Source organism: Euphorbia lathyris, chromosome 10 (genome assembly GCF_963576675.1).
Source record: "Euphorbia lathyris chromosome 10, ddEupLath1.1, whole genome shotgun sequence".
NCBI lineage: Eukaryota > Viridiplantae > Streptophyta > Magnoliopsida > Malpighiales > Euphorbiaceae > Euphorbia > Euphorbia lathyris.
Genome location: NC_088919.1, coordinates 67374552 through 67396535, shown reverse-complemented (window position 1 = coordinate 67396535; position 21984 = coordinate 67374552). Strand labels below are relative to the sequence as shown.

General features: G+C 34.5%; 1 protein-coding gene across 1 annotated transcript; it reads right to left on the bottom strand.

Annotated features, from left to right (window-relative positions):
* Positions 1-3724: 3724 nt before the first annotated feature.
* On the bottom strand, positions 3725-9069 carry LOC136207993 (uncharacterized). The gene is made up of 9 exons (XM_065998849.1): positions 8959-9069; positions 8735-8854; positions 8583-8650; positions 6074-6182; positions 5915-5983; positions 5706-5763; positions 4307-4542; positions 4171-4222; positions 3725-4094 (listed from the first exon to the last, which is right to left on the bottom strand). Exons 1-9 carry the CDS (start codon positions 8959-8961, stop codon positions 4027-4029), a joined length of 783 nt encoding a protein of 260 aa, XP_065854921.1. The 5' UTR covers positions 8962-9069; the 3' UTR covers positions 3725-4026.
* Between the last annotated feature and the right edge of the window lie 12915 nt (positions 9070-21984).

Genomic DNA, 21984 nt, shown 5'->3' with positions numbered 1-21984 from the left:
ATGTCGTATGTTCTAAACTTCATAGTTCGTGTTTTAAAAGTTAAAATATATGTTATAACGTATGTTTTAAAAAATATATTTTCTTATATAAATAAAATATTAATATTAAATTTTATTAAAATATATAATATATTTTTATTTAAAAAATATAGTATTGGATTTTTTTTAGCATCAGATGCACTTAATAATATATAAATAAGAATTGTATAACGAACAAACTAAAGCAAACGTATTTTTATTTAAAAATTATAGTATTAGATTTTTTTAGCATCAAAAGCACTTAATAATATATAAATAAAAGAATTGTATAATGAACAAATTAAAGCAAGTGTATTTTTATTTAAAAAATATAGTATTTGATTTTTTTAGTATCAGAGCCACTTAATAATATAAATAAAGGAATTATATAATAAACAAACTAAATAAGTGACCCATCAGCAGATGGTGTGCGCATGTTTCTTTTTCTATGCCCCAATCTCAGGTTCAAATCCCTCCACCCTCATTTTCTTATTTAATCTTTAATTAAAAGCACCAAAACTATGTCGTTTCATCCTGTTCTCACATAACAAAGTGTCCTCAACTAAGGGAGGGTTCTCACTTGATCCCTCCCCTATATATATATGGTTCTTTCATTTCGACTTTCGGTCAGGGGGGTAGTTTCGGCTCTCCCTAATATTAGTAATAGTCTATATAGACTCTATGTAGTAATATTTCATTGTTTAAAGGTAGATGAGATGGTTAAAACACTTGTTTTTTTTAAAGGTCCTAGGTTTAATTCCTCACAACCTCAATTTATTTTAGAAAGTGTTTATTTATTTAAATTTTATTTTTCAATAATTATAAAAATATGTTACCATTATTAATTTATTTATTTATTTTTATAACACTTTTGAACTCATTTTTATTATGTCTTTTCCATTAAAAAAAATAATTTCTTATTTTTGAGACTCCAACAGCTGAATATCTAAATTAAATTTTAAAATTTTAAAGCTAAAACTAAAAAAATGTAAAAATGTTATAATTTTTTTAGAAACTAGCATTGAGCTAATAAAAAATTTAAATATATCCCATTACATGTTAAGCTTGTCTAAAATTCAAAATTTCAATATTTCGGACCTATTAGGTACTCCTTAAATCCAAATTTCTAATTTTTTTTGCCTGGTAGGCTTTCACTGTTTTTTTTTTTTTTTTTTTGCCTCTTAGACCTTCTTAAATCTAAATTATTAATTTTTTTGGCCTGGTAGGCCATCTGAAATCAAATTTTTTAATTTTTTTACATGTTCAGCCCTCCCTAAATCCATTTTTTTTACTGAAATCTAGCTTAATTTTGAGAAATTGTACATTAATACTTAACATTGGTTCTTGACCATTCAAATTATAACATGCATATATACAAAAAAAAAAAAAAAAAAAAAGCAAGTTCGATTTAGCAAAAACTTTTTTTTCCCGAATGCACATGTAAAATCGGCCCCCCCAACCTAGTAATCCTGTATTCGCCACTGGAAAGAAGGAATGCGATGAATGAGAAGGGTGTCATCATTTATTTATTTTTATGTGGCATATACGTTGTTGCTAAGTGGATGTTGTTATACGTAGTAGAGTTATTTCTAACACGGTCGTAACGTCATTATTTCAGTGATTTTTTTTCTGTCTGAATTGGTTAGAATGATCTTATTGAAATAAAAATAAAAATTTACTGACTTTATTAAAATAAAAAGTAAAATTTATTTATTTAAGTGCCTCTTTTGAAACTGACTTTAAATTTTAGTGACCGATGTAATTTACAACAGAATCAATCCAGAATGAAAACTTATAATAAAATAAGGATTAATACATCATTTGCTCTCTATACTTGTCCAAAAAGTTTGATTGGCCTCTTAAACTTTCAAAGTGTCCTAATAGCCTCTTGAACTTGCATAAAATGTTCAGTTAGTCCCCTAAACTTGAATAAAATGTGATCGATTGATCACTCAGTTGCAAAAAAAAAGTAAGTTAAATGCGGAAAATATACTGCATGTGATTTTAAAAAAAAAAGTAAAACAATCAAGATTGGAGTATTGCGGTTGTAATATTAGAGAATAAAAGGTTTATAGTTAAGCAAATAATAACTTCATTTTTACTCTTTTTTTAAATTATGTAATGACATTCTAAGACATGTGAAATAAATCTTCCGAATTTAACTTACTTTTTTGCAACCAAATAATCAATTGATTACATTTTATGCAAGTTCAGGGGGCTAACTGAACATTTTATGTAAGTTTAGGACTTTAAACTGAACATTTTATGTAAGTTCAGAGGGCTATCAAGACACTTTTAAAAGTTTAGGACTTTAAACTATCAAAATCATCAATCAGGTCCTTTTTTTTTATTGAATCAATCAGGTCCTTGAACTAAATAAAAATTATCAATTGAGTCTTCATCCTAAGCAAAAATCATCAATTGAGTCCTCATCGAAAATCATTCGGTTCAACAATTTCAGAGTCATTTCCCCAAATCTATTTTGAGGCAACGCATATATCATTACAATCCACGTCAAATAGTCACATTTTTTTATTTTAGAATAGAATAATGACTCAATTGATGATTTTTGTTTAGTTCAGGAACTTAATTGATGATTTTGATAGTTTAAAGTTCTAATTGATTTTGAAGTTCTAGCTTAACCGTCAAAATGAGTGTTATGCTTTTTTAAATATGAATTTATATCTAAATTTATCTAAATTTTAACAAAAACAATAGTTTAAGTGTTAATCATCATAATCCCACATGAATTCGTTTATATGAAAAGTTAATTTCGAGACAGTTTGGTTCGGGTAGAGATAACGGAAATGAATCCAAAAGACGATACAAAAAGGAAATGGATGGATGTTGAATTACTCCGTTTGCTTGTAATTGTTCATGATTCTAAATTACTCTGTCCGCTTGTATTCGTTCTTGAAGGAGAATGATACACAGTGAATTCCTTTATAAATTCATGTTTATGAACATGTTGATTCACTTATCTTTTTCGATAATAATATTTAGGGTGATTAATTTATTAGTCCCTATACTTTGACAAAACACTCTGTTTAGTCCATGTATTTTCAAAAACACATGATAAGGTCCCTAAGCTTTTTCTCAATGAATTGTTTAGTCATTCCGTCTGTTTGTTAGATTTTTTACCGTTTATGACTTTGGAAATGACTAAATTATCCTTTACTATTTACCTTCAAACTTTAGAAGAGGAAATCCAATTTAGAAGAAGAAACTATTTGTATGGAGAACAAGAAAAAGAACAGACCCAATGCTTACAAATTTGAACGATTAAGAAGAAAATAAAAAAGAAGAACACTCAAAGTTGATTTCAGATGATTAGAGTTTAAATGAAAGGAAAATAAAAGAAAAGAAGAACGCAAATTCAAATTGACTAACAAAATCTTCATAAAATTCTAATGGCAATGACTAAACAATTGACCGAAAAAAACGTTAGAGACTAAACAGTTCATCGAGAAAAAAGTTAGGAACTTTATCATGTGTTTTTAAAAATACAGAAACTAAACAATAGTTTTTATCAAAATATAGGGACTAATAAATTAATTATCCTAATATTTATGTAAAACAATGCAACTTTATGTAAATTTCAGTTTTATAACCTTCAAAACTATATAGTTTTATATTAAAGAAATCTTAAATATTAATGAGTTGTTCGCGATGATAATTCATAAACAGAATTAACAAATTACTCATGAACAACTCATGAAGATCATGCTCGTCAATTTTCTAATTAGCTAAGTAGGCCAAAGCTTGGCTCGATTACATCCCTAACAACGACACTTGAAAAGCTTGCGCAAAAGTTGTCCACGACTAAATAACCTCGGCAAAATTGACGTTTTCATACAAGGATATATTTCATGAGATGGCCAAACTTCAAACATCACCACAAATGACCCAAAAAAATGACACAAAAGAACTACACTAATGAAATTAAGCTAAACAGGTTTGTAATCCGCATCGATCCATATGGTTCGGTTTCTCTCTTTCTCTCGTCTCCTACACTAGAAGAACCGCGTTTATACACCCATCGTTCTCTGGATTATTTGTTACTTGAGCATATTTCCCTGCACCAACCCAAAGAAATAATCAATAAAACGTCTAAACGGAATGTGCAACAAAATTTCGAAGGCACAAACTTACCCCATACAACTTTTCCAGCCGGTGTCACCAGACCTAATTCGCTAACATTCACCTGAATTTCACAAAGAACTTAAAGTTCAACACGGATAATTGAAAATGAGAATTGTAAATGTGTATGACCATATACATATATTACCTCAATGATCGTTCCCTTGGTCATCACACCAAGAGATGTATACATTTGACCATTCGGATTTTTCTTCACTCCAATGATCTCAAGATTGAATGTGCATTTCAGTTCGGGGTGTGTGACATGGGCCTTTGTAAAACGCAATCCTGAAGGACGAATGAAGCGCTCATACTTGGGAGGTTTTCTTGTAAACCCCGGTCCAACGAATGTGGCTTTAGTGACCATTCTTTTCCACTGCTTGGCTGCAAAATGGAAGAGAATAAATGTGTGATGAGAAACAACAGTAAATGCAGTTTGCAGCTTATACTTCCATTGATTTTTCTTGTTATAATATGCTAACGGAAAGCTGAAGGAAATAGTAATACATACACACGATCAAAAAACTCGCCGAAAGAAGAAAATCTAGTATGCATTCATTTCAATTACTTAACAGCGTGTTCATGTGGTAAGCCATAGGAAGCACCGACACAGGTATTCCTACGGGTACAGGTGCGGCAAACGGCATTTTTAAAAAAATATGAGACATGGATACAGCGGGGACACGCCAAATATATATACACACCATAAATAACATCCATAATAAGTCATTAATTCATCAAAAAGAAACATTTAATACTTCAAACTATTTAATACTCCATTAGATTTTGATATTTCTTTTTTTATATATTTTTGTACATGTCAAGTCAACCCCACTTTTTTTGTAAAATTATTAAAAAATACCCCTATACTCTATTTAATTAACTTAGGATCCGTGTCCGCGAGGTGTCCCCACTAAAAAAGAAAAGAAAAAGAGGGGACACTTGTTTTGGAGTGTCAGTACTTGAACCTCCTAGAAGTTTCGCTGCTTCCTAGGGTAAGCCTAATGACCGAACATATTTTTCTTTAACCATTTCTCAAATCAACCATGAACTTTTAATTTATCAATTGCATACAAGAATTTCAACGTTTACTACATTTTTAGCACATCACCATTAAACACTAATACTTAAAACTTCACACAGAAATCTCGACATTTGTCACAGTCGCCAATCAAATTTTCAAAGGACATTTCAAACAAAAATTCTATTATACTCCTAATCATTAGCAGTAATGAAATGGTGACAAAATGCGAAAAAATTTAGATTCAATGTTGAGAAATTAGGAACCTAATTAATACTATAATTACTTTTGACAATCCAGAAAAAGCAAATTTGATGTTTCCTCCGTAAAATACCACTAAACTAGTTTAACTATGAAATATGCACTTCGATATCTTGTGATATGATTGTCACAAAAATTGAAGTTCACATTCAGAAGTAATAAGATTTTCGATCTTTTGTTATTTTAAAGAAAGGATCAGAGTTGGTGTTTTCTTATACTTATTAGGCCTATCTTTAATCAAATGAAAAATTATCAAAATGCTTACTCTTGCGCTTGCCAGATCTCATCACTTTAAACATTTCGTCTTCTGCAACAGGCCTCACCTAAGTCCAGTTACATTCAGTATCATTAGAAGAAGTATAATGCCATTGAGTCGTATTGCGCAGGAATGATAAGAATAACAGTAAATGAGAAGCCAATAATTAAAAATCATGTAGATAATAGAATGCCAAAAAGTTGTGAATGCCAACTAACCTTGGGCAGCGGGACCTCCCATTTCCCAGCTTTTTCTTTCCTCTTTTGCTTTACGGTATTACTTAAGATCTGCAAATAGCAGGATGGCAAACATATATTCATATTCTACATGTCTATTAAAAACTCAACTCGTATGAGCAAATATGCACCACAATTAACCTTTGCTCGTGTTGTGTTTTCACGATCTAGTAGATAAGCAGGAACAGCTCCTTCCTGAACATCATCATCCACCTTGCGCCTCGATGATGACTCTTCATGCATGGCCAATCTATTGACATAATATAAAGTTACATGGTCAGTACTGATCATTTATCAAGAAAATAATACTATAATAGTAAGTTTCGAATGCAACACAGCGACATTCCTGCATGCTAATAGTTGGATATTAATTTGTAACCAGAAAGATGAAAACACTAGATATTGGAGCACATATACACATAAGTACCAATCACCTAAACTAAACACCCTATCAGATAAATAAAGACGCTGCAGATCATAGTTGTGAAATACGCAAGGGGTCCTGGAGCCTAGGCGAAGGCTGAGGCGTGTGCCTGAGATACACAAGGCGCACCAAAACAAAATAACATATAAAATTAGGCGTAAACCATACGGAGCCCCCTAAAGTTGTCCATGTTTTTCACGTCGCTCCCCGAACTTAAGGGACAACGCATTAGGGGGCGCGTTGTGTCACTTTCAGGGAGTTGGAGCGGCTAATGGGTTGTCGCTTAAGTTCGGGGGGCAAAGTGACCAAAATGGACAACTTTATGGGGGCTCCATATGGTTTAGGCCTATAAAATTATAAATAACAACACTTAACATTTCTAGAATGACACAAATAGTCAAATAACAACAATTTTAATCATAAAATGTATGAGATACATTCTAATTAACTAGAAAGACAGAATTATAATTCATAATAAAATTTAAATCTAAACTAAAGACCAAAGTTCAACTTCAACAAAACACTAAGTTACTAACTAATAGTTTAATAATAAACACTCTTCCTCAAGCAAGACTAGTAAACTCTTTACAAATCACCTAAACTAAACACACTGTAAAGACACTGCAGATCATAGGTGTGAAAGGCGGGCGCCAGAGCGACACAAGGCGAACTAAGGTACAGAGGGGTTCTGGAGCCTAGGCTCAGACACGTGCCCAAGCGACACAAGACACACCAAAACAAAATAACATATAAAATTATAAATAACAACACTTAACATTTCTAAAATGACACAAATAGTCAAATAAGAACATTTTTAATCATACAATGTATGAGATAAATTCTAATTAACTACTAAGATAGAATTATAATTCATAATAAAATTTAAATCTAAACTAAAGACCAAAGTTCAACTTCAACTAAACACTAAGTTATTAACTAATAGTCTAATAATAACTACTCCTCCTCAAGCAAGACTAGTGAACTCTTTAGTCATTATAGTTCATCATCAAAGTCATCACACATCATCATATTCTTCTTCAAGGTTCTCAATCTCATCACCATCACCACCACCATCTTTTTCTAATTTAATCTGAACCCTTAATCCTAAACATTTCCTATGACTGTCATTAGAAGCTGAAAAAGCTCAAAACGCCTTCAACAGTGCCTAGGCGCGAGGCTAGCCAAGACGCACGCCTGGCTGACATCGCCCGCGTCACACCTACAGAGGCGCTAAGCTTGCATCAGGCGCGCCTTTGAATACTATGCTTCAGATTGTGCAATTGAGAATAAGCAACTAGATCATAACATGAACATTATGAGCTGCTCATGAGCTGCTCGGCTTTTGGCTCGATAAAAGCTCAATCATATTAGACTCGATTTATAAATGAGCCGAGCTTGAACACGGCGAAACTCGGCTAGAAAGCTCATGTGCAGACTCATGAACAAACTCGATTATAATGTTCATGAGCAAGCTTGGTTCGATTATTTTTTGAATAAAGCAACGGTAAAACGTTGTTGCCGTGTGACCAGAGGTCACGGGTTCGAGTCTTAGGAGCGGCCTCTTGCCAATTAAATTGGCAAGGGAAGGCTTGCCCCCAATACACCCTTGTGGTGGGACCCCTCCCCGGACCCTCGCTCAGCGGGGACGCGTAATGCGACCGGGCCGCCCTTTTTAATAGTACTTGTATAAAGGGGGAAATGTCAAGCTTGGTACAATTATTGTTTTAATAATAGTACTTGTATAAAGGCGGAAATGTAAAAAAACGTCATTTTCTGGAAACTTTAGTTTGCAAGTTTCAAAAAAACTTTGGTTTGCAAGTTTCAAAAATATGTAGTTTTGTGTTAAATAAATTTCAAATAAACATAATTAACCAACTTTCGCGAGCGAAGTTCATGAACAAAATTAACGAGTTGCTCGCGAGCAAAAACTTATGAACAAGCTCGCGAAGAGGATTTTGAGTTCGAGCCCCTCAATTTTCTAATGAGCCGAGGAAGAGGAATTTGAGCTTGAGCTCGTCAATTTTCTAATGCGCAGAGTATGTGCAGGTCAATTTTGGATTACAGCCCTATACATACATACTTGCAGACAAAAAATATCATTAAAGCAAGCATATTTGGACTCTAATTAAAAGGACATCAATGGATAATCACTCTTGCAAACTCTCAATAGTTATAATAAGCACAGTAAAAACTGACAGTAGTATTTAAAAGAGTAGAAATACTGACGTTTTCTTCATGAGGGCCTTCTCAGCATAGTTTTTCTTGGCAAGCATCTTACCCTTAATACCCAAAGCCTGTTACCATAGAAGAAAAACAAACAATTAAAATCCAAAAACCCCAAAAAACTAAAAATCTAACAATAATCAAAAGATACAGACCTTCTGAGCTCTTTCGGAGCGCTTGTGAACTTCACGAGCCTCCTTCTTGCGCTTGCGTTCGAAGTGGTCAAGGCGGTAGCCATTCCTCTTCCTGTGAAGCTCTATGTAATCTCCTTGCGGCTATAATCACAGTATAATCAATCAACAACAGATAAGAAAACAAAACAAAATCAACGGAAAATCAATGAATGATTGTTAAAAATTGATTTAGGTTAAGCACTAACCATGGCGGAATCAGTTTTTGGAGCTAGAGTTTTACAGAGACGAAAGTAGAGAGAAGCAAATGGAAACCCTTGTTGAGAGGAGAGAGAAGGGGTTATCAATGGTTATTCGGGTCGGAATGTTTCTTTATACGGGTCGGGTTGTTTTATATCGAGCCAGGCCCATAAAAAGCCACTGCTTTTAGCCCATTGGTGGGCTTTGGGCTTGGTTCTATTGGTTTTTGGGTCAAATACATGAATATCATAATTAAGTACAAATTTACAACTAAGTCATATAACCAAATTAAGAGTTAGTCTTGCATTTGCGACGCTTTTTGTTTTTTTCTAAGAAAGTTTTGGGGTTTTCTCTTTGCGATCTGCGGTTCTTGCGATCTCGCCATCCTCTGCGGCTGCCTGCGGTTTAATTCTGGTCCTTGTTTTGGTTCTGTTTGTCTCTTGACTCTCGGTTTCATCTCTGGTCTTGTGTTAATCGCCGTTGCTCTTGCTGTTCGTCTGCGAGTTTGCTGTTTGGGGTTCTGGCTCGTCCGATGAGAGGTTGTGGAATTCTTGTTATTGTTTGGCCCTCGATCCTGTTTGGTACGTGAGAGGTTGTGGAATTCTTGTTATTGTTTGGCCCTCGATCCTGTTTGGTACGTGATTTTTAATTCTGACTCAGGGATTTGCCATCGTTTGTTTTCGCTTTTCATCTGTTTATGCTGGTTTGGGGTTCCTCTGGTTAATCATGGAAAGGGAGCAGGCGATTCTTGATGATGTGATTTTGGAGGAGGAACAAGAGTCGGGACTGGTCTTTGAACAAGGAGAAATAAATGCACAGCCAAAATTTGCGGCATGGAGTTTAATTGGTAGATTACTAACTGGCCGTCCGATCCGTGTGGCGCTAATGAAGGCCAAATTCGCTGATTTATGGATGCCATCTAGGGGTATGTGTGTGGAATTTCTTGGTCCTAATCGATTTCGTTTTGATTTCTTTCATCCATTGGAAAGGGATAGAGTTATCCAGGGCGGACCATGGTCCTTTGATCAGAATTTGCTGGCCAGAACAGGATCACAATTCTGTACAGTTGAATAAAGCCGCTTTTTGGGTACAAATTTATGATTTACCAGGAGGTTTTATGTCGGAAGCTGTGGCGGCTAGGATTGGAGCGTATTTGGGGGATTATTTGGAGGCCGATGCGAACAATTTCAATGGGCCTGGTAGGGTTTATATGCGGATTCATGTGGGAATTGATATCACGTTCCCGCTCAAGAGGAAGATGAAGGTTGGGCGTGCTGGTGGCGAATTTTCATGGTTAAAATTCCAGTATGAGAGATTACCTTCCCTTTGCTTTTATTGTGGCATTCTTGGTCACACTGAGAGATCTTGCCCGGCTTTGCTTGAGCTGGAAGATGCTTATTCGGCATCAAGTATTTACGGCAGCTGGCTGCGGGCACCGAATCGTAGGAGTGCTGCCCCCCCACAGTCTTGTTTTCTTCTGGCTTCTCATCCGGAGGTTGAGGCTGGTCCTAAGGCTCGGAATGTAGAAGTGGATCTGAATAGTAACGATATATTGTTGATTGCGGATACTAAAAGACGTAGACAGGACAGTAATGAGCATATGGAATGTGATAGCGGATCAAAAAACGTGGTTTTGGCGGGTTCTGGTTCTCAGACCCGCCCGGGAGCATGAGTACTCTAAGCTGGAACTGTCGCGGCATGGGCAACCCCCGTACAGTTCGTTTCTTCTGTGATCTTGTGTCCAAATTCAATCCTGTGTTCATTTTTCTTATGGAGATTAAATGTAATCGTAAAAAGTTGGAAGCTGTTAGGAGAAAGATTTCTTATGATGGGCTGTTTTCTATTGATGCTATTAATAACGGGGGTGGTCTTGCTATTCTTTGGAAGAAAAATGGTATGTTAAACCTCTTGGGTTCTTCGCGTAATTTCATTGACGTTCGTGTATCTTTGCCAGGTTTGCCGGAGTATCGATTAACCGGTTTCTACGGGTTCCCGGAGCGGAATCGCCGTGCGGATTCTTGGAGGATGTTGAAGGATCTCTCTCTCGATCATAGTCTTCCTTGGATAATAATTGGAGATTTTAATGATATGACTCTTCAATCGGATAAGAGGGGGGGGGGGGGTAGACGTCACCCACCTAGTTTACTTCAGGGCTTTGCGGATACCATAACTTTCTGTAATCTGATTGAGCTGCCAATGGCCGGTTTTAAATTTACCTGGGAGAAAAGTCGGGGTACTAATAATTTTGTTGAGGAAAAATTGGACCATGGTTTTGCCTCGGCTAGTTGGTTGCAGGTGTTCCCTGATGCAATAATTCTGAATGAAGATACTCCGTGTTCTGATCATTTAGCTCTTGTTCTGATGCCGGTTGTGATGAGTCAGGTGGGGCGGCGTAAGTTCCGTTTTGAAAACTCTTGGTGTCGGGAGGCGGAGTGTCGTGACAGAGTGGTATCGGCCTAGAATTCTGTGGGTAGCTTGACCATTGTGTCTAGGCAAACTAAATGTGGAATGATTTTGTATGAATGGGGGGAGGAGCTACGGAGGAAATTTTCGGCTCAGATTGCTGAATTTAGGGCTGAGCTTAAACGTTTAAAATGGCGGGGGGATCCTCATTCCCAAGGTATGATGATTGAGCTTAGGGGTAAGCTTGAAACGGCTTTGTTACAGCAGGAAGACTATTGGAGACAAAGAGCTAAGAAACTCTGGCTCCAAGGTGGTGATGTAAATTCAAAATTCTTTCATACAGCGGCTAACACTAGGCGAAAGAAAAATTGTTTTGAGCGGCTAAAAGATGCAAATGGAGTCTGGCAGTCCTGGTCCTCAGGTTTGGATTCCCTTATTCAGGACTATTTTTCTAAACTTTTTTCGTCTAATGTTTGCATTATGGATGATGTCCTGGTCAATGTTTCACCTAAACTTTCTGCTGATCACTGTAGTTTCTTATCTGAGCCTTTTTCGGGGAAAGAAATTAAGGAGGCACTGTTTTCTATGCATCCTGATAAGAGTTCAGGACCGGATGGTTTTAATCCCGGCTTTTATCAAAAGTTCTGGGATATTATGGGTGTACAGGTATCTGAGGCTTGTTTGGAGTGGCTGAACTCCGGCTTATTACCTGATAACATTCACGATACGAATATTGTGTTGATTCCTAAAAAAGGTAAATCGGAAACTGTTGCTGACATGCGCCCTATTGCTTTGTGTAATGTAATTTACAAAATTGTGGCGAAAGCTTTGGCTAACCGTATGAAGCATATCATGAATAATATCATTTCTCCTTCCCAAAGTGCTTTTATCCCTGACAGGTTGATTACTGATAATGTTATGCTTGCATTTGAGATTAATCATTACATTCATCAGAAATCTGAAAGAAGGGTCAAAGGTATTGTGGCTCTAAAAATTGATATGGCTAAAGCTTATGACAGGGTGGAATGGTGTTTTTTGGAACAGATGATGCTTAAATTGGGTTTCCCGGCTCCTTGGGTTTCGATTATTATGCAATGTGTTACAAAGGTTCGATACTCAGTGGTGAACGGTGGACATGTGGTTGGTCCTATTGTTCCTCAAAGGGGTTTACGCCAGGGCGATCCACTTTCTCCGTACTTATTCATTATTTGTGCGGAGGGTTTATCTCTATACTTGACAAAGTTGGAGGAGCAGGGTATTATACATGGTTGTGTAATTGCTAGACAGGCCCCCTCTATTTCACATTTGTTTTTCGCTGATGATAGCTATTTGTTTTTTCGTGCTAACCAGGCGGAGGCCCTTGCGATCAAGAGGTGTCTCTATGACTACGAGCTTGCTTCTGGGCAACAAGTTAATTTTTCTAAATCATCAATATCATTCAGTAAGCACTGTCCAGAGGTCGATAAGCAAGCTACATGTTCGACGCTAGGGGTGTCTGTTGTGTCTGAACCGGAATCCTATCTTGGATTGCCGACGGTCATTGGTAGAAACAAATCTGAGGTATTTGGTTATGTGGAGGATCGAGTACGGGTTAGACTGAGAAGCTAGAAAGCGAGATTCCTGTCCAGGGCGGGTAAGGAAGTGATGATTAAATCAGTCCTTCAAGATATCCCTTCTTACGCGATGAGTCTGTTTGAATTTCCGGAAGGGGTCTGTGATCGGTTGGAAAAGATGTTTAATGCCTTTTGGTGGGAATCGAACGGAATCGGTAAGGGTGGTATTCATTGGAAATCTTGGGATAGACTTTGTATTCCAAAAAAATTTGGTAGAATGGGTTTTCGCAAACTCCATAAGTTTAATGTGGCTTTATTAGCAAAACAGGGATGGCGATTACTCTCTAATCCAAATTCACTCGTTGCTCGTGTGTTTAAAGCTTGTTATTACCCAAATTGCTTATTTTTGGAAGCAACGTTTGAACCTGGAAATAGTTTTATTTGGCGCAGCATTATGAGCGGGCAGCAAGTGTTGAAGGATGGTGTTCGACGTTGTGTGGGATCGGGAGAAAATACACGAATTTGGGAGGACCCTTGGCTGCCGGATGACACCTTTCCTTACATTGAAAGTGATAAATTGGCTGGGTTAGGGGTTGAATTGGTGGCTGATTTAATGAAGGAGGGATCTCGGTGTTGGGATAAGGAATTTATGGAAGGTTTTCTTGTGCCTAGAGATATTGGGCTTATTCTTAAAATTCCTTTAAGTCGTCGATGTGATGATGACTTTTGGTACTGGACGGATGAGAGAAATGGGCGCTATTCTGTAAAAAGCGGCTACAAAAGATTGATGAGAAACTCATTCGACATGGTGGCCCATCCTCCTCTCCCTATGTGGAATTCACTATGGAATCTTTCTATTCCCCCAAAGGTGAAAGACTTGCTATGGCGAATCCTCTCTCATAGTCTTCCTTCCAAGGTTGCTTTGGTTAGTAGGCTGGTTCAAATATCAGAATTATGTGGGATTTGTAATGTTGCTGCTGAAGATACTTCTCATGCTTTCCTCCATTGCAACACGGCTAGGTCGGTTTGGTGCCTATCCCCTATCGGAGATATAGGTAATCAATTTCATTCCATGGTGGATTTTTGGAAGTGGTTGTGTTCTAAATCAAGGGATTTACAGGAACTTGTGGCTGTTCTGTGTTGGAGTATTTGGAATAACAGAAATAACGTGATTTGGAATAACCGCGATTCCCCGGCTGCGGTGCTCGTTAACAACGCAAAGGCTGTTTTGGAGGCTTGGAGGAAGGCGAAGGCGGAAGTTCATCCTCTGAGTTCCGTTGTCGCGGCTGCTGCTGTTCATTGGGTTCGGCCCCCGGCGGACTTTCTGAAGATCAACGTTGATGCTGCACTTTTCCCGGCATCAGAATCGGCGAGGTTCGGGGTGATTGTCAGGAATGATAGAGGTTTATTTGTCGCTGCTAAAATTAGGGGGGTTGAATTTTGTGCTGATCCGGCGTTAGTGGAAGCTTTATCCATCCGGGAAGCTCTTAGTTGGATAAAGTCTTGTGGTTGGTCTAAAGTGTTGATCGAAACCGATTCTTTAATTCTTGTTCAATCAATGGCTCGCCCGTTAGAGGCTCCTTCTCCTTATAACGTCATAGTCAAAGATTGTTGTTACCTTCTTAACGAGCTTTCTTATGGCTCTATTTCATTTGTTAAACGTTCCGCTAATACCGTTGCCCATATGTTAGCTAGGAAAGCATCCAACTTGAGTTGTATTGGCGAGTGGTTTTCTGTGCCGCCAGATTTCCTGTATTCTTTGGTTGATATTGGTTAATAAATTTTCTTCTGTTTGTTTCAAAAAAAAAAAGTCATATAACCAAATTTAATTTTTAATATGTCATTATTATTTATATATAATGATTTTACACTATAATTTAAAAATTCTAGACTCCAATTCATAAATGATAAAACCCTAGAAAATATATTAGAGACTTCTAATTTATAAATTCTAATCCTTAAAATATATTACAAGTACTGATTTTACTAGTTTGACATAATCCAAAATTATGACTTGCCCTATTTGTAAATAGTTTTTAAAAGATAAATTTCTATGTAATTTTCCCAATTTTATTTTGTTTTTCAAAAAATTCATTCTAGTCATTTGAGATAAAAAAAATCACTATTCAGTGGCATGACAGTTACGTTCAAAATGATTAAATTTACGTATGACAAAGTAATCAGATGACAGTAAAAAAGATAAAAAAAAATTATATTTATTATTTACGTAATTCAAATGTTTGGAACTGTTACGTTTATCAAAAAAATATAATTTTTAAGTTGTCACATGGCATACACGTGGTTGTCACGTTATTATTGTAGTGATTTTTTCTGTCTAAATTGGTTAGAATGATTTTATTGAAATAAAAATGAAAATCTAATGATTTTACTGAAAGAAAATAAAGTTTAGTGACTTTCTTAAAATTGACTCCAAACTTGAGTGATTATTGAAATAAAAATGAAAGTTCAATGATTTTCAGATTGAAGTTTGATTCAACAGAGAGTTTTTCGTTGATATTGCATTAGGTTGGCCAGGCACGTTAAGCATTAATTTCCATGGCGTATACATTAGTTGTTTTCATAAATCTTTTCTAGGTTTGGGATATTATCATGTTGGTCTAGTGGATTTGTAGCCTTCAGGTTCAGACAAGTATATTTTACTTTAAAATTGGAGTAATGAATTTTCAGATTTTTATCACGTTGTGATCTGAAAGTTCGGGTCTCTTTGATGATGTTTTAGATGTTTTAGTTTTTAGTATGATATAAAATTTATGGTATTTATCTTTATTATGGAGTTTAATGAATAAATGTGTTTTTATGGTTGAAAAATATATGATATGATTAAGTGTTATATGTGATCGCAAAAGGACTTACATGTTTGGTGTTTAGAATGATTAATGGAGAATTTTAGGAGCGTAGCTTCAATTACACTGCACAATTATATTTGAAGAAATACATTAGAAGATTCAACATTTAAACGTTTACATACAAATTTCAATTTTGTATCATACGATTCATTGAGTTATTCAAATGATATTGATATAAATGAACATCATGAGTTGAGCTGCTGATATAAATATTTTAAGAGATCAGGTTTCTTCCGTTTAGAAATAAAAATTGAATTTAAAAAGTGACAAAACTATATAATTTTTTATAGCTATGTAAATTTTAATATATAAATATTTATGATAAAATAAAGTTTATGTTATTTTTATAAATTATTTAGTATAATTATATTTATATATTAATACGTTGATTCATCTAAAACACAATAGTAAATCATAATATTACTGCAAATCACAATAGTTGAATCAAAAGGTACAAATATTATTTGCTTTTTTGTTTAGCATATATAATTATGATATGTTGAATTTTGAATACAGTTGTAATCGAGTTGAGTTGTAGTCTGTTCATGTTCCGCTTATCGAAAAATTGAAAAGGCTTGAAAATCAGTGCATGTGTTTCCATGAGCAAGAAATAATGAGAGGGAATATGTTAGTGTGGAAACCCATTGGAATTTTGGAATTTATTTGTAATTATAAAAACAATTATTTGGATTTTGATTTTTGAATAATCAAAGCACATGCTATCTTATGCCAAATTCAATATGAAATGTTCCTATTTTTTCAGCTCATTCATTATTTTGTCTCCAATGATGGTAGGAGTTTTCCTGCTATCAGACGAATATAACTCCGCTTTGTCACGCGACGTTTAAAGGCTTAGACTAATTCTCGGAGATAGAGAACACGTGGTATCTCTTCAGTAAAATAGAGTAATATGATTGCCACTGTTTAAAACCAAGGCTGCCTGGACCGTTTAGGCGCTCGAAATCGAGAATCCACCGCGACTTTCTCCGATTAGTCCCTCTACGCGTTTTTGTGGTCCCTAAGCGATTTTTAGCTGCTTGGGCTCTGCCTATACCGCCTCAACGCCACTTAGACTGTCTAGGAACCACCTAAGCGACGACGAACAAAAGTATTGTTTATTATGAATTTATTTTTTTATTACAATTTGTTTTTTAGATAAAAAAATAACTTTATTATAATTCACTTTTGAGTTATTTCAATGATATTGATATTTACTAATTTTTAAAGATATATATTACAAATATACGTGTTTTTCTATGTTAAATAATTTTATATTATTATTTTTAGATAGTATAATACATATTTTAATTGAATTTATATAACGATTTGTTTATTAATAAATAAAAAATATAAAAAATACAAATCTGATTAATCTCCGATTAATTCCCGACTAGTTCCCGATTAATCCTCGAGGGTCATATCCGCCAGACTAGCGGCTAGCATTTTTTACAACCTTGACGATTGCGTATCAAGAACCTTGATTCGGGAAGCCTCACTAGACCCAGTCAAGGATCTAGTCGTTACCATGATGACACATGATCCCGAGAATCATGAGCCTAGTGGGCTTGAGGGATATCTGTGCACACATCCTCTTATCAACAAGAGACGCATAGTCCACCTTGTTCCTCAACTCATAACTGTCTTCTATAGCTCGACATCAGTATAAATAGAGTAAACTCAGCTCAAAATACACAAGTTCATTCATTCTATTAAACTTACACAGTGGCAGAGCCATGAATTTAGACTTGGGGGGCTAAATTTAGCCGTGGGGTTAAAGGTAAATTTTCAAAGTCCAACCCGTTAGGGCTGGGCAAATTTTTTTTAGCCTCCAGCTCGTTAAAACTGTAAAAAATGTTATAATTTTTTAGAAACTAGCATTAAACTAATAGAAAATTAAATATGTTTACTCTTTTCACGTTGGACACTTTTAATATTTTAGCAAACACACCGTCGTTTTGGTGTGTTCGCTAAAATGTTAAAAGTGCCCAACTATGTGTTCGCTAAAATATTAAAAGTGTCCAATGTGAAAATAGTAAATATATTTAATTTTCTATTAGTTCAATGCTAGTTTCTGAAAAATTATAACATTTTTACCGTTTTTATTTTTATATTTTTCATAAAAGTAAAATTTAATTTAAAAACTAAGTTATCTGAATCTCAAAAATAAAAAATTAATTTTTTTAATGGTAAAGACATGATAAAAATGAATTCAAAAATGTTATCAAAATAAATAGTCCATTTAAATTAATTAATAATGGTAACGTGTTTTTATAATTATTGAAAAATAAAGTTAAAATAAATAAAAACTTTCTAAAGTAAAATGAGAGCGGGGAGAGTTGAACTTAGGACATTTTGAATACATCTTTAACCATCTCATCCACCTTTAAACATTAATATAATACTAAATAAAATCAATGTATATGTTTCAAAAAAAAAAAAAATCAATGTATACCAATTTTAAAGGGGACTATACGAGACAAAATGACAAATATTCAAGGACGGAGCCGGTGGCCGGGGGGCTCCGGCTCCGCCCCTGAGCTTACATTACAACTTTTGTTTATCGATTGTAATTATCATCCAAATCTTTCATAAATTGATTTAGGTATCGGAGCGGGTTAGCCGGATAACAGACCCATTTGACTTTGTTTCTGTGTAATGTTGATAAGTGGGCCCCATTTTCAAAGTGAGAGAAGCTCTCACTTCTCTCTAAAAATCTCCTTCCTTCCTTCATCCAACACCCACCACCGCCACTTCTTCCCTAGCCGTTCTTTTCACCGCCTCTCAATCTCTTCATCTCCTCACCTCAAGCTTCTTCTTCCCTTTTTATCAATTTTTTCCGCTACTACCACCACCACTTTGCAGGTTATATTTTAGTTTTCGTTTTTGTTTTTAGTTTTAGATTTACAGTTTTCTTGTTAGTTTGAAGTCCATATTCCTTCTTGAACTTCTTTTTTCGTCATATCTACACTTGTGAACTATACTTTTTTCTTTTATTCTTTTTTCGGTCTTAGCAAGAGCGGAAAAGGTTTATCTTGTCCGTAGATCTATAGATCTGCGTGGATGCACAAACAGAAAGGACTTAGATCCGAACGTCCGGAAGAGCCTAAAGGATGAAGTATGGATTACAACGATTTTTCAACGGGATTCGATTTACGAGAAGGATATGATTTCTATGTCTGTTGTATTTGTATCTTTTCTAGTTTTTATTGCTCTTTGTAGTCTATGTATTGCTCTATATAGTCTATTTCTTCCCTTTGTGGGTTTTTGCCTATATGAGATGGAGGTTTTATTCCTTTTTATTTCATGCTGTATTTATATTATTAAGTTAATGAGATGATATGTGGCATTTTATAAAAAAAAAAAGATTATGATCTTTTACTTTTATTTATAAACCGAAACAGAAATTTCTTTTTCAAATTGAGTTACATTATCATATTAGAAAATAACTTTCTTTCTACGGAATGGGAAGTTTTTTTTTTTTTTTTAAGATTTTTCTTTGATTAGAAAGTTATTGATTAAAATCTCTTAAACTACAAGATGATTATTTTTTCTTTGTTTGTGATTTCTATTGGTTTGAAATTCATATACTTCATTAGATTTTTTTTTTTTTTTTTTTTGCCCCATCGCAACTGTCAGCTACAATTCCTTCATTTATACATTTTTTGGATTTAACAAGAATTGAAATAGTTGATGTGTAGATCACTAGATCTACGTGATTGTAAAAGAAATAATTCAGATCGAATATTCGGAATGACTCAAATGATGAAGATTGTATTGCAGCTATTTTTCTATGGATTTGGATTTACGAGGGTTATATGATTTATCATTCGTTTGTGTTTTTTTTGGAAAAAATAATTGTTTTATTCATAGAAAAAATACTACATCTCGACATAAGTAATTAAAAATTACAATCCAAAAGTACAGTTGATGAGCTTGAATCTGCTGCTTCAATATCATGGATCATGATAAAGCAATAATAGACAGTGTTTGAAACTATTTTTGGCACAACATCGGGAAACAAACTCCACCCATAATAGAATTTAGAGTCTTTTTCTCAAAGAATGATTTTATAATCTTTCAATGAGGCATATCTATGTGATGGTAGACAAAGCACTTCTATTTTTTCATGCAAAAAAATATGATAACCCTCATATAAGGAGACAAATTATAATCACTCATATAGAAAGACAGACCACGACTACTCATATAACATCCTGGTCCAATACCATGTAGATATTATCCGCTTTGGTCCAAATCTAACCACTTGGGCCTTACGGCTTTAAAACACGTATCCATATATTGGATTCTCATCTTACTAATAAACCCCAATCACTCTGTCTCCATTTTCGACGTGGGATTCAATTCATTCCTGCCCTCATCGTCATCCTTTGGGACCGCTTCTTGTTCAGGCCTTCTACCCCGATGCCACCCACTCTGGATTGGATCGTTACAGACCCACCAGCTTCCGCATAGTTCATCCCCGAACCATATATCGTACGTGTAGAGTTGGCTCTGATACAAATTGTAACATCTTGGTTCAATACCATGTAGACATTGTCTGCTTTGGTCCAAATTCAACCTTTTGGGCCTCTCGACTTTAAAACTCGTTTGCATGTATTAGATTCTCATCTTACTAATAAGCCTCAGTCATTCTCTCTCTATTTCTAATGTGAGATTCAGTTCATTCCTGCCCCATCGTCATCCCTTAGGAACGCCCCTTGCCCAGGCCTTCTATCCCGACGTCACCCACTTCTGACCGAGTCGTTACAACTTATATATGGAGAATACAAGAAAGAAAAAAAATCAAATAAAAGAGAAACTATTAAACCTATCATAATAGTAGATTGATAAAAAAAATTATTTAATGAAGAAAAAAATAAAGCAGAATAAAGAAGTGGATTATCGAGCTAAAAGCCGAAAGAAAACTCCAAAATATGGATGATGAATTTGAGAGTTTTCTTGACCACTTAAAGATTCAACCATAGGTGCAACTAGACCTTTTATCGTTTGTTTGTATTAGTTGTACCTTTTATGAGTTTTTTTTTTCTTTTTTTATAGTCTTTTTCTTCTTTTTATAGATCTTATATTAACTTTAGTCAGTATTTATGTGATGTTTTATTTCTTAAGCTATTATATTTTTTCCATCTAATCTAATGGATAATATAAACATTTTCAAAAAAAAAAAATCATTGATTAATTAGTGATGTAAAATAGATTGGATTTGGTGGGTTTCATGACATCCAAATTATAATTTAATTAGTGCATCATCCATTGTTTAATTATTTTTAGTATATTCCTTGTCTCCACCACCGACAAATTTTAATTTAATTAATTTATCTTAACACCATATATAATTGAGAATCCTAATTAGTTAGTAATAAATATATATATAAATAGAAGATTTGTTTTGGTAACAACAAACAAGTCATTTTCCATATTTGTGTGGAAATCCAATAATTAGTTTATGATATGGTTTGATACACTTACATTTCTTACATCATCATGTCTTTATCAATAATGCAACATTTCTTCATGGCATTAATCAATTTTTCAATTTTTCACACATATTGAAGTTTCTTTTTTTTTTTCTTCTTGCATACACATGTAATTATGAAAAAAATATTGTTGAAGCAAAAATAAAATTAGGTGCGTGTCAGCGATTTATAATACCTGTAAATTTTGGATTGCGTCAAACCAGACTATTTGATTCATTAGAGTATCTAGAGGTTTGTATCCAAGATAACATGTTTCTTTTAAGAAATCTAATACATATTTGCCTTGCAATACATGAAGTTAATTGGGAAGCTAATCTATGTGACGAACACTTATTGGTGTGCCCTAGTTCATAGATATTGGTTTTTATACTTTGATTCATTTTGTATATATACACAATTTGTGTCACATTACTAAAGGTATTAATCTAGTTCATTTATATCTTGTGATATAATATGATTAGAGAATTCATTGATTGACAATCGTAAAACTATATCCCAAGTTTATTCTAATCATGAGAATGAATATAACCACAAACATGTATATTCGATGACTGTATGGTAATTGTGAGGAAGGAGAACAAAATATAAAATATAAAGTAATACTCTCTTATTTATTAATAAGTATTTACATCTATTTATACTATTACATGAGAGTGGGATAGTTACCAAATGATCCTATATTATTTACAAGTAATTACAAGAGTGCCCTTACATAC